The sequence below is a fragment of the Trichechus manatus genome, unplaced genomic scaffold (genome assembly GCF_000243295.1).
Source record: "Trichechus manatus latirostris isolate Lorelei unplaced genomic scaffold, TriManLat1.0 scaffold00041, whole genome shotgun sequence".
NCBI lineage: Eukaryota > Metazoa > Chordata > Mammalia > Sirenia > Trichechidae > Trichechus > Trichechus manatus.
This window is the reverse complement of record NW_004443977.1, coordinates 18,952,900-18,970,205: the sequence shown is the minus strand read 5'-3', so window position 1 is coordinate 18,970,205 and position 17,306 is coordinate 18,952,900. Positions and strand designations below refer to the sequence as shown.

General features: G+C 38.9%; 1 protein-coding gene across 1 annotated transcript in view; it reads right to left on the bottom strand.

The window, feature by feature from the left end:
• Positions 1–10,734: 10,734 nt before the first annotated feature.
• Positions 10,735–17,306, bottom strand: part of LOC101348347 (putative serine protease K12H4.7) — a 34,892-nt gene continuing 28,320 nt past the window's right edge. Inside the window, exons 9-10 of the mRNA XM_023731208.1 lie at positions 15,933–16,141; positions 10,735–10,844 (exon numbers count right to left, since the gene is read on the bottom strand). Of these exons, the coding sequence (XP_023586976.1) occupies positions 10,735–10,844; positions 15,933–16,141 (319 nt within the window). The remainder of the gene's footprint in view (positions 10,845–15,932; positions 16,142–17,306) is intronic.

The window sequence follows — 17,306 nt, the reverse complement described above, 5'->3', positions numbered from 1 at the left end:
GTGAGTTAGAATTGTGTTCTACATCCTTTTCCAGCTCTGTCCAGGACCCTGTATTGTGATTCCGGTCAGAGCAGTCGGTGGTGGTAGACGGGCACCATCTAGCTGTACTGGGCTCAGTCTGGTGGAGGCCTTGGTAGCTGTGGTCCATTAGTCCTTTGGACTAATCTTTTCCTTGTATCTTGTTCTTTTCATTCTCTCTTGCTCCAAAAGGTGTGAGATCAGTTGAGTATCTTAGATGGCTGCTCACAGGCTTTTAAGACCCTAGACGCTACTCACCAAGGTAAAATGTAGAACCTTGTCTTTATAAACTGTGTTATGCCAATTGAACTAGATGTTCCCTGAGACCATGGTCCCCACAGGCCTCTGCCCAGCCATTCAGTCCCTCAGGGAGTTTGGAAGTGTCTGCGGAGCTTCCATGACCTTTCCTTGTACAAGTTGTGCTGGCTTCCCCAGTAATGTGTACTGTCTTACCCTTCACCAAAGTTACCACTTATCTATTTAGTTCCCCCCTCACCCCTCCCATCCCTTGTAACCAACAAAGATTGTTTCTTTTTGTGTGTAAACTTTTACATGAGTTATACAGTAGAGGTCTCATACAGTATTTGCCCTTTTGTGATTGACTTATTTCACTCAGCGTAATGTCTTCCGGTTTCTTCCATGTTATGAGATGCTTCACAGATTCATCATTTTTCTTTATCTTTGCATAATACTCCATTGTGTGTATGTACCATAGTTTGTTTATCCATTCATCTGTTCATGGGCATCTAGGTTGTTTCCATCTTTTTGCTATTGTGAACAGTGCTGCAGTGTATATGGCTGTGTATATGTCTATTTGTGTGATGGCTCTTATTTCACCAGGATATATTCCTAGGAGTGGGATTGCGTTTTGTAGTCCTTTTTTTTTTTTTGTGGTGCTGACGTTTTTTTTGCTGCACTTACTCTCCTGTGCTGACTTGCTTTTGTTTGTGGATTTTTTTTCATTTCTTTTGTTTTTGTAGGTTTTGTTTTTACTGAGACTTTATGTTTTTCTTCTTTATCCTGATGAGAAGGTTTGTTAACTTTCTTTGTAGTTACCTTGAAATTGACCCTTATCTTCCTAGATTTGAACCAGTCTATTATTACTGGGTATCGCTTGACTTCCTCTCCATTAGAAGATTCTATAACTACATCGTTTATTCCCTCTTTTATTGTTCTGATGCTGTTGTCATTTACAGATTAACTTCTCTGGTTCCCTTTTGTAATTCTTTTGGTTTTGCATAGTCCGTAAGAGTTCGTTTCCTAGGTTGGTATCTGGCTAGTACAATCCTGTGTCCTATATTCAGCCTGTGGTCTGATATTGTTTGTTCTCAGATTGAAGGACTTCCTTTAATAGGTCGTGTAAGTTTGGTTTGGTTTTTACATAGTCCCTTAATTTGTTAATCTGCAAAAGACCTAATTTCACCATCATATTTGAACGAGAGTGTTGCAGGATATATTATTTTTGGCTGGCAATTTTTTTTATTTCAAGGTTTTATATATGTCATTTCATTGCCTTCTTGTCTGCATGGTTTCTGCCAAATAATCTAAGCTTAGTCTTATTGTTTCTCTTCTGTGTGTGACTTTTTGTTTTTCTCGAGCTGCTCTCAGAATTCTTTGTTTGTCTTTGGTTTTAGCGAGTGTGATTATGATATGCCTTGGTGATTTTCTTTTGGGTCTATCCTATATGGGGTTCATTGAGCTTCTTGGATGGTCAGCTTTTTATCTTTCATGTTGTTGGAGAAGTTTTCTGTCAGGAATTCTTCAATGATCCTCTCTGTGTTTTCTGTTATCTCCCCCTGTTCTGGAACTCCAATCACTTGCAGATTTTTGCTTTCAATTGTATCTCACATAATTTCAGGGTTTGTTCATTTTTCTTTGTTCTTTTTTCTGATTTTTCCTCAGAGTTGTATCTGAGTGTTTGTCTTCAATTTTGCGGATCTTATCTTCCTTTGTTTCAAACCTGCTCCTCATCCCTTCTATGATGTTGTCCATTTCTGAAATCTTGTTATTTTTTGAATTTCTAAATGTTGTTTTTGTATGATTTCTAGTTGTGAATTTGTTTTAACATTTTGTTCCTGTATTATTTTCTTGTATTCTTCCATTTTTTGTCTGTATTTTCCATGAATTTGTCTATTTTTTCCTCATTTTTGGCTGTTTTTTGCTTCAACTCTTGGTCAATACTGAATATTAGAGATTTGAATTCCCTATCAGTTAGGTCTAGTGCCTTTTCTTCTACTGGAAGGTCATCTGGTGTTTAATTTTGGATGCCTACTGGAACCATCCTGTCCTGTTTTTGTAAATGCTTTGATATTGTCCGCTGTCTTCTGGGCATTCGGTGGTTATTTTGCTCATTTGTTGATTGTAGATTTGTTTGTTTCATCCTGCTTTTTTGTTTTATTTGGTTATGTCTGAGCAGGGAGGCTGTGCGTTCTTTGTTGTTTGCTCATTTGTGGGCACGATACTTCTCACCTCCTTCTCCGATGGGCAGGGTCAGTCACTCAGGTATAGTACAGCAGGGCAGGTCCAGCTGAAGGGAACTTACTGGGATAGGTTTTTTGCGGCAAGACCAGGGCTGACAGCGCAGACCAGGAATCAGTGCAGGGCAGTTTCCAGTAGGCCGTACCTGTGCTACTTGGGAGTGTGATGTTCAGCGCATGGTGCAGGTAGGCAGGAAGGAGGGGGTAGATTGTGATGTGTGGAGCTAAGATGGGTATGGGAAAGATGAGAGAGAGGGGAGAGGAACAGGAGCCAAAAACATACACATAAACAAAAAAGTGTGCTAAGCGAGATTGCTGTTGGAGTGGAGAGATGAGAGACTGAGAAATGGGGAAAAACAAAAATGAAAAAAAAAGAGAAAGGGTAAAAGAAAAAAAATGAATAAATTACAAAACTGCAAATGAAGAAAGACAAAAAGGGAATAAGAGAGAGAATAAAACTAAACAAAGAAATGAGAAAAAAAAAAACAAGAAAAAAGAAATGCCCCCAGGGGTGTCCCTGTGTTTCTGTGTAGAGTAAAGGACTAGCTTCCAAGCCACATGGTACTGCCTGGCTAGACAAGGTTCCCAATCCGAGAAGAGAAAAAGAAAACAAACTAACAAATCAACAGAGAACAAATCAGAGCAAGCAAACAAAAAAGCCCCAGGGGTCCCACCAGTGTGTCCGCACCAGCAGGAAGCAGTTTCACAGTCCAGCGGTGTTTCACAGCCTTTCAGGAAGAAGCAAAGATGGTGCATGGAGCCAGGTATTTGAGAGAAAAGAGGGAGAGGTGGTGAGAGGTAAGGAAGAAACCTAAAGAAGCGAAAAAAAGCAACACCAGCAGCTAAAAAATGGCAATAAGGGAGCTGGCCAGTGTGAGTGGGTGGAATCCAAGTGGCAATGTGGGGAAGCTTCTGCTTCCCAGCCAATAGACTGTGGCTGCAGGAAACAGAGGAGGCTAAGTAGGGGTGAAGAAGGGTGGGGAGGGAATGTCCTTCCGGTTCACCTTAGCATAGCCCACTCCTTGATCGTCAGATTGCAGCTTTAAGGTATTCTTCTCAGAGAAATCTTCCCTGACCCCAGATCTAATGTAGCTCCTCTGTATCATAGCATCCCTCAGAATTTCCTCTAATGTAAGTTCCCACTCAAATGTAAGTTCTACACATGCAGGGACATTGAGTGTCTGTGATGGCTAAGGTTGTATATAAACTTGGCTGGGCCATGATTCTCAGTGGTTTGCTGGTCGTATGATGTTAAGGTCACTTCCACAATGAGAGTTGATATAATGTGATCATCTCCATTATGGGATCTGTTATGTGTAGCCAGTCAGTTGAAAGGGAGTTTCTTCGGGCATATGGCTTACATTGAATATAAGTGGACATTCTCTCAAGGCTCAAGGGCTTTTTGTTGCTCTGGATCCTGCAACTGGCTCATGTTCATCAAACCTCCAGTTCTTAGAACTTGAGCTTGCAGCTTACCTCCAGTATTGCCTGCCAGTCTTGGGATTCATCAATCTTCACAGCCTGTGAGCAAGAGTCCTGCTCTCTGAAATGCCACTCTTGGGTTCCCAGCCTCTGCAGCTACATAAATCAGGAGAAGCCTCTACAAGTGAGTGAGTCATTTCCTTGATATAGATCTCTCGCTGTATATATTTATACACTTTGCTAGTTTTGCCTCTCTAGAGAACCCAGTCAAAGAAATTTTGGTATCAAGAGTGGTTCTAGAGAAACAAAATTGTAAGGCTGAGTTTTCTAAATTTGTTCTCAAGTCTGGTTAGTCTTAAAGATGTTGATGACTCTACTTCCAGTAGTAAAGAGGGCACTGCTTATCCATGGCATGAGGTGACAATACAAATATGGAAAATATCACCACCAATATATCAGGTATTGGTGAAGGTGAAATTCTGGGTAATTGCATGTGTGATACTTTTCTACAATTTTGTCATAATAAGAAGTGTAAGGAAGCTGGTTGGTTGGTCCTACTTTCACTAGACAAACTCACGAAAGAAAGAGATGAACTCAAGGCTTCAGAGTGAAAATTCAAGTGCCGCATTAATGACCTCAAAGTTTCCACTTACGCCTTAAAAAAAAAAACCCTTATTTCTTGTAGTAACAGAGCTGATATTGCTGAAAACCAAACCCCAGCATCTTATTGTAAGAGTGGGCTGAATTACAATGCCAACACAATTGCCAACCTAGAAAGGTGTCTGAAGTTAAAGTGAGGGCATTGATTGGGAAGAAATGGGATCCTGAAACTTGGGATGTGGACATATGGGCAAATAATCAGAAAGCTGGAGACACTGAGCCCCTAAATTCTGTTGAATCACTCCTGCCAACAGAATCAGCCTTCTCACTCACAACTGAAGAGATTACCCCATGTTTGTCTGCTAGGCCACTCTCCCCAGTGAAACCATTAACCCCTCCGCCCCCAACTAATGAGCTTAACCCAACTGTGTCAGTCATTGCATGGGACATTGCCTGAGAAAGATGCTTACAAGAAAATACTCAATGTTCTCAAAACACTTCCACACTACCAATTTTGACTTCTACATCTATAACTAGACTTAAGTCCCAGCAAGCCCCAAAAGGTGAAATACAAAGCGTGATTCAGGAAGAGGTGTGCTACACTCCAAAAGAACTGCTTGACTTTTCTAATATGTACAGAGATCTGGGAAATACATGCGGGAAAGGCTCTTAAGGCCATGGTGTAATGGTTCAAGGAACATAAATTTGGATCAGTCTGAGTTTATTGATACGGTCCCACTAAGAGCAGATTCTTCATTGGATGTTTCAACTCAAGAAGTTAGGAGTGGATCTAATAGTTTATTTTGCTGGGTTGCTGAAGCATGGATTACATGGAGGCCTAGACTAAATCAAATTGAAGTACCACAACTGCCTTGGTATACTGTAGAAGAAGGTATCCAAAGGCTTAGGGAAATTGGCATGCTAGAGTAGATTTATCAGTTTAGACCCACAGACCCACACACTGAGTGCCCAGAGGACCATCTTTTACCACAATAGTGAGGAACAAATGTCTGAAGGGAGCCCAGCATCCTTGAAGACTGCTGTGCTTGCTATTTTATGTAAGTCACATTTAATGGTGGGAACTGCCCTAATTGAATTAAGACACCTAACTACAATGGAGCTGACTGGACCCCGTGGTAGTAGGGGCCAAGTGGCAGCACTCAATCGACAAAGATAAGGTGGGGTGGTTACAGTGATGGACAACAGAGTCGAAGCAGTAATCAGAATAGTCTGACTTATATGGGCTTAAGGCATTGGCTACTTAATCATGGTGTCTACCAGTGAAATAGATAGGAAATCTACTAAATATTTACTTGATCTGTAACAGTAGATGAATTCAAGTTCAAGTGAACAGCAGTCTAACTAGAATCTCCAGAACAGAGAGTCACGACCCCTCGATCAATTCCCAGACTTGAACAAGTTTAAAGATCCACAACCCCTTGAACAAAGCGGAGGCCAGGTCCCCTTAAGGAAGGACTATGATACATTGCCAAAAACTTTTACTGTTAGTCTTTCTCCCAAAGGGAGTTTTAGCTCATGTCTGTCTCACGGTAGGTCCAGTGTGTCCCCAAACCCATTCTGTAGTGATTTAATCAGTTTAGGAATGCATAACTGGAATAGATATACTCAGCAACTGGTAGAACCCCCACACTGGATCCCTTACAAAGGGAGTAAGGGCTATTGTTGCTGTTGTTAGTTTCCCTCGAGTTGGTTCGGACTCATACTGACCCTGTATACAGAACAAAATACACTTCCTGGTCCTATGCCATGCTCGCAAACATTGTTAAGCTTGGGCTCATTGTTGCAGCCGCTGTGCCAATCCATCTCATTGAGGATCTTCGTCTTTTTCACTGACCCTGTCCTTTATCAAGTATGATGTCCTTCCCCAGGGACTGTTCCCTCCTGACATGTCCAAACTACGTAAGACGTAGTTTTGCCATCCTTGCTTCTAACGAGTATTCTGGTTGTACTTCTTCCAAGACAGATCTGTTCATTCTTTTGGCAGCCCATGGTATATGCAATATTCTTAGCCAACACCACAATTCCAAGGTGTCAATTCTTCTTTGGTCTTCCTTATTCATTGTCCAGCTTTCCATGCATATGATGCGATTGAAAATACCATGACTTGGGTCAGGCACACCTTAGTCTTCAAGTTGCATCTTTGCTTTTCAACACTTTAAAGAGGTCTTTTGGAGCAAATTTGCCCAATGCAATGCATCTTTTGAATTGTAGACTGCTGCTTCCATGGATGTTGATTGTGGATTCAAGTAAAATGAAATCTTTGACAACTTCAATCTTTTCTCTGTTTACCATGATGTTGCTTATTGGACCAGTTGTGAGGACTTTTGTTTTCTTTATGTTGAGGTGTACTCCATACTGAAAGCTGTGGTCTTTGATTTTCATCAGTAAGTGCTTCAAGTCCTCTTCACTTTCAGTAAGCAAGGTTGTGTCATCTACATAACGCAGGTTGTTAATGAGTCTTCCTCCAATTCTGATGCCCCATTCTTGTTCATATTGTCCAGCTTCTTAAGATTATTTGTTCAGCATACAGATTAAATAAGTATGGTGAAAGCATATAACCCTCATGCACACATTTCCTGACTTTAAACCACGCAATATTCCCCTGTTCTGTCCAAACAACTGCCTCTTGATCTATGTACAGGTTCCTAATAAGCACAATTAAGTGTTCTGGAATTCCCATTCTCTGGAGTGTTATCCATAATTTGTTATGCTCCACACAGTGGAATGCCTTTGCGTAGTCAATAAAACACAGGTAAACATCTTTCTGGTATTCTCTGTTTTCAGCCAGGATCCATTTGACATCAGCAATGATATTCCTGGTTCCACGTCTTCTTCTGAATCTGACCTGAATTTTGGGCAGTTCCTTGTTAATATACTGCTGCAGCCATTTTTGAATGATCTTCAGTTAAATTTTACTTGCGTGTGATATCAGTGATATTGTTCGATAATTTCTGTATTCGGTTGGTCATCTTTCTTGAGAATAGGCATAAATATGCCTGTATAATATAACATGAGCTTTCATAAGAACAATTGACAGTCTGTTCTGCAGTCAACCCCTGGCCTTATTCTGACTGATTAAATTGAGCTTTTCCATTGTCTCTTTCCACAGATGTAGTGGATTTGATTCCTGTGTATTTCATCTGATAAGGGCAACTTGTATAGTCACCATTTACGTTGTTGAAAAAAGGCATTTTCAATGAAATAGTTGTTGGTCTTGCAAAATTCTACCAGGCTGTTTCTGGCATCATTTCTATCATCATGGCCATATTTTCCAACTACTGGTCCTTCTTCATTTTCAACTTTCACCTTCCAATCACCACTAATTATCAATGTTTGATCAATTTCAGACTGCAGAAGTTGGTAAAAATCTTCAATTTCTTCATCTTTGGCCTTAGTGGTTGATTTGTAAATTTGAAAGATTATAGTATTAACTCTTCTTCCTTGTAGGCATATGGATATTATTGTATCACTGACAGTGTTGTACTTCAGGGTAGTTCTTGAAACTTTCTTTTTGATGATGAACACAACACCATCCCTCTTTTCAACTTGTCATTCCTTGCATAGTAGACCATATAATTGTCTTATTCAAAATGGTCAGTAGAAATCCATTTCAGCCTACTAATGCCTAGAATATAGATGTTTATGTATTCCATTTCATTTTTGACGACTTATAATTTTCTAGATTCATGCTTTGTACATTCCATGTTTTGATTATTTTGAGTTTTGCCACATCAGCAAATGAAGCTCCCAAAAGCTTGACTCCATTCAAGTCATTAAAGTCAACTCTACTTTGAGGTTGCAGCTCTTCGCCTGTTGTCTTTTGAGTGCCTTTCAGTCTGAGGGGCTCATCTTCCAGCACTACATCAGACAATGTTCCACGGCTATTCATAAGCATTTTGCTGGCTAAATCTTTTCAGGTGTAGATGGCCAGTTCCTTCTTCCTAGTCTGTCTTAGTCTAAAAGCTCAGCTGAAACCTGTATACCAAAGGTAACCATGTTATTATTTGAAATACAGGTGTTAAAGCTTCCAGTATCACAGTGACATGCAAGCTGCCACAGTCCGACAAACTGACAGACACGTGGTGGATAAATAAGTAGATGGTCAGTGGAAAAGAGGAAGACCTTCAACAAGATGGATTGGCACAGTGGCGACAACAATGGGTTCAAGCATAATAATGCCTGTGAGGATGGCTCATGCCTGGGCAGTGTTTCTTTCTGTTGTACATAGGGTCACTATGAGTTGGAACTGACTGGACCGCACCTAACAACACATATAAACTTACTAAAAATAGGCCATTTCTATATTTTTAAGGAAGGAGCCCTGGTGTATAGTGGTTAAGCATTGGCTGTTAAACGAAAGGTCATGAATTCAAACCCACTAGCTGCTCCGGGGAAGAAAGATGTGACAATAGACTTCTGTAAAGATTACAGCCTTGGAAACTCTATGAGGCAGTTTTACTCAGTCCTGCAGAGTCACTGTGAGTCAGAATCTACTCGACAGAAATGGGTTTAAGTACCAAAATATATTATACCCCTTTGAAGCACAAATTTACTTTTAGTACTCTTTGCCCTGACAAGTTGAAACAAAAGAAAGGAAGATTTGCTTCAAATGAGAACAAATAAGAGTTTATTACAAATGTGTCATCCGAAACTTAATGGGATTGGCTTAATAAAAAAAAAGGAGTGAAATATTTGACTTCTAGTAAATCATGTGCAATATTAGTGTATCAAATATTTGAAGTTAAAAGAAATTCAATACTGCAAAAATGGCTAATGATGCCATTTAAATCTCTATAAGGTCTGTTCAAAATAAAAATTATCAGATTTCTAGATGTTATAGATGATGTAAAGAGCACATTAAAAAAGTCCAAAATATGTCAGTTTGAATTATTTATTAGAATATGCTTAAAATACAGTATGAAATTCTGAAACAAAGACAGATTTCTAAAAGTTCTCCATATTATGTTCATTGTCAATTTAACACATTCAGTATAACACATCTCAGTATCCACTATAATTAATTAATCTATTACAATTAATGACCACAAATTATTTGCTCATAACTATTTTAAAATAATTTTAGGTCTACATACAAAATTACAAAGAGAATACAGAGATTTCCCATATACTCCTTACATAATTCCTACTCTTACTCATAGCAACCCTGTAGGACAGAGTAGAACTACCCCATAGGATCCAAGGAACGGTTGGTGGATTTGAACTGCCTACCTTTTGGTTAGCAGCCATAGCACTTAACCACTGTGCCACTAGGGCTCCACACATAGTTCCCCCTAATGTTAATAACTAATGATACGTTCACCAAACTAAGAAACCAACATTAGTACATTAATATTAATAATAACTAAATTTCAATTGTATGGAGTAACTAAAGCTAATCAAATAATGAGCCCAAGAACATCTCATGTCCTTTTATAAGGGAAAAAAGCTACCACTTTGACTAAATAATAATACCTTTGAATTAAGATTTAGACATGTAGTGTTACATTGGATTCTCTTCAGATGAATTGAAAATAAAATAATTTGGACAGGATTTATAATTAAATCATGTATGAGAGCTGTATTACCTTCCATGCTGAGATTAACTTCAATTTATATTCGTCATGGAAGACCAATTTTAGAAGGGTCAGTTGGTGGAGCCAGTTTGTCCAGAGAGATTTTCATCTGCCTCAAGATTTTTTTTTTTTTTTTTTTTGACTAATTCACTCAAGTTGTCCCTATCCTTAAATTTTCTTGACAAAAACAAGGGTAAGTTATTTGGCACAGTATTTTTTTCCTGTTTATGTATTGAGGCGTACCTAAAATTAATCACAACATATTTATATTTTCATGCTATAAATGGCCTTTATTGAAAAGAAGAATTCATGAAATAGAGATTGTTCTGGAAAACACAGGACATAGCACTTATATCCTGGCAACCAACTAATTGGTTGCACCTGGTCCTCCAGGGAAATCAACTTCTTATGTGCTAGGATTGTCTGCTGCTTCTCAAGGCCAGCAAGAAAGGAGGAATAATATGAACTTCCATGAAAACAAAACAAACTTAAATCCTACATAAAGTAATTAGACTTTTGGAATTGCTCTAATTTCACCCTTGTAGGATGTTTTACATTTGAGCGATAAAATGGGGGGTGGGGTGCATATTCTGGGTTCTGTTGCATTTATTTTTCAGACAGATCTATCGCTTTAGCCATTTTTGTAGGATGTGGAAGATTTTTTCTCGTGCTTGAATTAGTTCAGCTGAATCAGTATCTTTTTGTTTGAACATTTCTGAACAATGTCCTTCACCTAAAAAGAGAAAGATAAATGTCAGAATACTTACATACCAAGTATTCAAAGAGCAGGTGTCCTTAATCCCCAGCTGCACATTAGAGCCACTTTGAACCCTGTTCAAACCAACCAATACCTGAGCCTCAAACTTCAGAGGTTCTAATTTAGTTAGTTTGGGTGGGGCTGGTATCAGTAATTTTCATAAGCTGGTTAAAAGTTAATTAAAATGTGCACTTATAATTAAGAAAGAGAATTAGTTTACTAATACAATGGGCTTTGAGTCAAAGAAGTAAGCTTCTTTGTAGATTAAGTTTGGAGAAATATATGATATTAATTAAAATGAGTTATTGTTGGTGTCTGTGCAATCCTTCCATGCTACAAATTAATGAACGTTTCTGGGAATGATTAAGGTAGTAGATTTAGAGAATAATGTTTTTAGTTTCCTTTTTGTTCAACCCAACTGTGACATAAATTAAGTTCCATCTGAGGAAGTTACCATGTCTGAATCTCAGTGAGTATTCTTTTAGAGAGTTTTCCCAGTGGTCTACTGGAATTGCACTGTACCAGATCCAAGAGCCGATTGTTCAATTTTCAAAAATTCTACAAGCTAGCTGTTAAACTGTGAGCTTGAAACTGGCCATGATGGAAGTATTTACACCGTGAAAGTCAGCAGATGCTAAAAAACAGGTTTTTGTTTTGTTTTGTTTTTGTTTTTTCCCCTTTTAGGAGAATGGGTTAATAAACATATAACATATGAGAATAAGATCAAACAGATGAAATTTGATGGAATCTTAAATATTAGTCAACCCTTTAATTTTACAGATGTGGAACCTATGCCTCAGAGAGTTTAAGTGACTTGCCAAGAAAATTACTAGTAGAACTAAGAATTGAACCCAGCTGACCAGAGTGTCTGTCACAGGCTGGTTTATGTAACATATACTGTCAAATATGAGCTCAGGGTTTTACAAATAAGCATCTAGCCAAACCAAAAACACGACAAAATGGAAGAAAACATTTGCCTTAAAGTCGATTCTAACTCATGACGAATCCATTTGTTTCAGAGTAGAACTGTGCTCCATTTGGTTTTCAACGGCATGATCTTTTGAAAACAGATCACCAGGTCTTTTTTCTGAGGCACCACCAACCTTTCTGTTAGCCGAGCACTTAACCATTTCCACAACTCAGGTATTCCAAGCATCCATCCATACAGTATTATTTATTTTAGGGGCAAGATGTATTTGCTGTTACCAAAAAATCCCTTGGTGCCAACTCGATTCCGACTAATTGTAACCCTTTAGGAAAGAGCTGAACTGCCCCATAGGGTTTCGAAGGCTGTAATCTTTATGGAAACAGACAGCATCTTCCTCCTGCAGAGTGACTGGTGCATTTGAATGTCAAACTTTCTGTTAGCAGCCGAGCATTTAACCATTGCACTACCAGGGCTCCTAGTTTTCTTTTAAGAAGCTAAAATTATGTAATAACTATGACACATACAGACAGTGGAGTATTATTCACCTTTAAAAAACAATGAGAAATATTTCTATGCACTTATATGGAAAGACCTCCAGTCTATATTGGTAAGTGAAACAAGGAAGGTGTAGGACAGTGTATATAATATGCTACCACTTGTTTACCAAGGGATAAGAATATATATGATTGTATTCACAAAATGCAGGAGCCCTGGTGGCACAGTGGTTAAAATACTCAGCTGCTAACCAAATGTCAGCAGCTGGAACCCACTAGCTACTCTGCAATATAATGATGTGGCAGTTTGCTTCCATAAAGATTTACAGCCTTGAAAACCTTTTGAGGAAGTTCTGTTCAGTCCTATAGGGTAAATAAGAATTGGAATCAACTTGCTGGCAGTGGGTTTTTTTTTTTTTTTTTTTTTGTTTGCAAATAAAGAAATACTGTAAATATGAACAAAAAACTAATAGAGATGGCTCCCTAATGGGTTAGGAGAAAAACAGAGTAGGAATGGTGTCTTAGTCATCCAGTGCTGCTATAACAGAAATACTATAAGTTGATAGCTTCCACAAAGAGAATTAAATAATTCTCTCACAGTCCAGCAGGCCAGAAGTCCAAACTCAGGGCACCTGCTCCAGGAGAAGGCCTCTCTCTGTCAGCTCTGGAGGAAGGTCCTTGTTATGCATCAGTCTTCCCTTGGTTGGGGAGCATTGCAGCGCAGAAACTTCAGGTCTGAAGGACGCGCTTTGTTCCCAGCACTGCTTTCTTGGTGGTATGAGGTCCCCAAGTCTCTGCTTGCTTCTCTCCTTTATATCTCAAAAGAATTGGCTTAAAACACTATCTATCTAATATAACTGCCGCTAATTCATCTTATTACATCATAGTGATAGGATTTACAACACATAGGGAAATCACCTCAGATTAAAAAATGGTAGACAAATCATACAGTACTGGGAATCATGACCCAGCCAAGTTGACACACATATTTTTGGGGGACACTATTCAGTCCATGATAAAAGGTAAGACTTCTGTCTGTGAAAAAGAAACAAAGGCCATGACAACTGACAGGTGGTTACAAACCACAGTGTTTCCTATAAACATAAACAACTTCACAGAATTTCAACTTCAGATGAGGTGACATCTTCACTGTGATGAGATCAGGCACAAATAACACCACCCTGTAATCATGTGTGAACATGGACAAAAACAAGGACACCCTACAATCACAAGGAGTCCCTGGGTGATGCAAATCATTAAGTGCTCTGCTACTGACTGAAAGACTGGCAGTTTGAATCCACCCAGAAGTGCCTTGGAAGAAAGTCCTGGCAATCTACTTCCAGAAGATCATAGCCATTGAAAACCTTATGGAGCACAACACTACTCTGAAACACATGAGGTCGCCATGAGTGGGAGTCAGAACTGGTTATTATTGTACAACATCAAAAGTAACAAACTATCCCTCTCTTCCAGGCTGACATAAGTAACTACTACTTTGCTACCACCACAACTCTAGTCCCACTTTATTGCTCCTGCCTCCTAAATAAAAATTATAAAGATTGTCAGACACTGAATTGCCTCAACTGACTTACAGCATTTAATTTTGACCAATGGCCAAATTTCAACATGCCAAAGTATAAAATGATAGTTCTGACACATACTGAAATTATGAATATTCAAGGATACATAATGAAATTCAAAAAGAAAAAGCAGGTTATTATACCATCTTGATTTTATTATTATCTAATATAATGAGCCGTAAAGCTATATTTTCAATGAGCACAAAGAACTAATTGAATATAAGTTCAATTAGAAATGGGATATATAAAAAAGATGTGGAAATGGAGGTGAAGAGGAAAAGTCATATTTATCTACAAAATTTGCCTCAATACTTCAAATTATTCTGTAGTTACAGATAAGTTGTCTTTTCTTCAGCCAGTGTGAACCACCTGAAAATAAGACTTTGTTCTTCTTAGCAGGTTCTCTTCATTTTTATAATTACATGAGTAGCATTTTTATTTCCGCGTACAATCTCTGAACATCAACCATGTACTAGGCATCATGGATTCAAAGATAAATAAGATCTGGTTCCAGTGATCAATGATCCTAACTTTCTTCTCTTTCTCAATTTTGTTTAGACATCTGTGACCCAGGAAAGCTCTCTCTGCAGTTATTTGATCAATGTCTGTCTCACATGTATGACGAGTAGCTCCCAGGAGCAGTGACTATGTGCACCCTTACACATTTAGTGTCCAGCACAGCATCTGACACAAGAAGACCATTCATAAATATTTTTAAGTGAATGAATTTGAGCACTCCTTCTTACTAATTTCCAGGAAAGGAAGTATTTGCAACGGCTTTCTCAGGTTTTCGAGGTCTTTTTGTAATCATAAGAACTTATATCTCCAAACAACTTGGGAGGCAGGTTGCACAATGGTTAAGGAGCATGACCTACCGTGAGGCTCCTTGGCTTTGAGTTCTGGTCCTACTACTTATTACAGTGTGAGTCTTAGGCCAGTTGTCTTAACCTCTGTATAATTCCCTGGGTGGTACAAACTGTTGATACATTCCTCTGCCATGAGAAAGCTAGTAAAGCTTGGAGGTTTGAATCCACCCAGGGATGCCTCAGAAGAAACGTCTGGATATCTACTTCCATTAAAAAAAAAAAAAAAATCATCCATTGAAAACTCTATGGAGCATACTTCTACTCTGACACACACAGGGTCATTAGGAGTTGGGGTCAAATTCACAGCAACAGGTTTACTGGTTTTATGGTCAGTTTCCTTATCTGTAAAATGAGAAATGTGATAGCAATTACCCTTGATTGTTAGGAGGATATTATGAGATTATACATGTAAAGTTTGACCTGCATTGTTCAATATGGTATCCACCATGACCTACATGTGGCTATGTTCTTTTTGTTCAGTGCCATCAAGTAGGTTCCGATTCATAGTGACCCTACGTACAACAAAACGAAATGCTGCCTCATCCTGTGCCATCCTCACAATCATTGTTATAACTGAGCTCACTATTGCCAGTGATTCTTCTTCAGTCTTCCTTATTCATTGTCCAGCTTTCACATGCATATATGGTGAATGAAAACACCATGGCTTGGGTCAGGCACACCTTAGTCCTTCAAGTGACATCTTCACGTTTTAACACTTTAAAGAGATCTCTTGCAGTTGATTTCCCCAATGCAATGCATCCTTTTATTTATTGACTGCTGCTTCCATGGGTGTTGATAGTGGATACAAGTCGACCCTCAACTTATGGTGACCCCATACACAGCAGATCTAATTGCTTTCTGGTGCTGGGGCATTCCGTGACTGGTTGCAGATCAAACCATTGTGACCCATAGGGTTTACATTGGCTGATGCCAAGAAATAGATCACCAGACTTTTCTTCCTAGTTTGCCTTAGTTTAGAAGCTCAGCTGAAACTGTTCAGCATCATAACACACACAAGCCTCCAGTGACAGAGAGGTGGTGGCTGTACATGATGTGTATTGTCCTGGAATCCAACCTGGTTCTCCCATATTGAAGGCAAGAATTCAACTACTGAATCAATGTAGCCTTCTTAATTTATTATTACATGCTGATATATTTCATCCTATTTGTAGGCTTTAACTGTTTACAATGGTTACCTTTAATGAAAACAGCAGGCAAATCTTTACTGATATCCTTTGTGATTCCCAGAGTGTGCCAAGGATCAAAGGAACTGTTGAGAAAGATGATTTTGCTTCCCCTCACATTGAAGCCGCCATAGTACGCATTGGTAGACATAACACTTGTCTTCAGTGAATCGTAGTTAAACTCTGGGCCAAAGACATCAGAACATAGCTTAACAAAATAACTGCAAAGAAAATGAGACAAACTTTTAGGCACTGGAGAGCAGGATTGAGGAGTGTAAGAAAGATATTTACAGAAAGAGTGTGGTGTTTTCTGGTTTTTCAGTTTTGTTCTCCCCTGAGTTCTGAGTTACTTAAAATAGCTAAAAGGATTTCTTCAGTTTAAGAATGAAAGTTATCTCTGTCTCTCTGTCTCTGTCTCTCTCTCTCTCTCTATCAATCCTAGTCCAGCCTCTCCTTCTATGAAGTGTTCTAATAGATAAGCACAGAGGAATGTGGCCAGCAAAGTAATTTTCTATAGGACCCTTGGCCAACTCAATGTAGAACCTTAGTGAGGAGGCTATAGAAACCACATGCTGCTGTTTTCTGGACTCCAACTAGGGCTTCAGAACAAGAAAGCAGAAAATTCTTTTCTTTGTCTTCCCACCAAGTCCAACCTTGAACCTAGACTAGTAACCACTGTGGAAGGAAGAAAACTCAATGTATAGCCTGTCCACTTGTTAAGAAGGAAGAGAGTATAGAGGCAGTGAGAGTGAAAGACTGCCTCTAATGCAGAGAAGTATGCCCCCGGGCTCCTCAAACCCATCCAGTTCTAGTTGTTCTAGCCCTGAGGGTTTAGAACATCAGAGAAAGACTAAAGAAGGGAGCCAACCCGAAAGCAAGATTTCTACTCCTGTGTCCTAGGAGAAAAACGATATGTAAAGGAACAAAGGGCTGATAATGTGAATGGGACTTCTCTCCACACTGGTGGAACAGACACCAAAAGATGTCTGGCTACAGTAGATGTTTGCCCCAATATAGGTAACTTCACCATAGACATCACTCTTAAAAAGTCTGGTCCAATTAGTACACTTGACTTTGACTAAGTCACAGCTCCATTCCCCATTAGGAAATTTGAGTTTTGGGGGACTTTCATAGGAAAAACTAAAAGCTCGAAGCTCATACTTTTTTCCCCAAGTTTATACTTTTTTCATGGTTTTACCCTACAAGATATTTTTACATATTGTAATATCTATGCATTTTCATGTACAAGATATCTACACACAGACATACTTGGATACATATAAAGAATGCTCCTCCTGCAATTTTAACTATAAGATTGCCTTTAAAGTTCTTCAAATTTATTAGCTTCTGTTTCTGGTGGACAAATCTAGAGATCAGGAACAATAT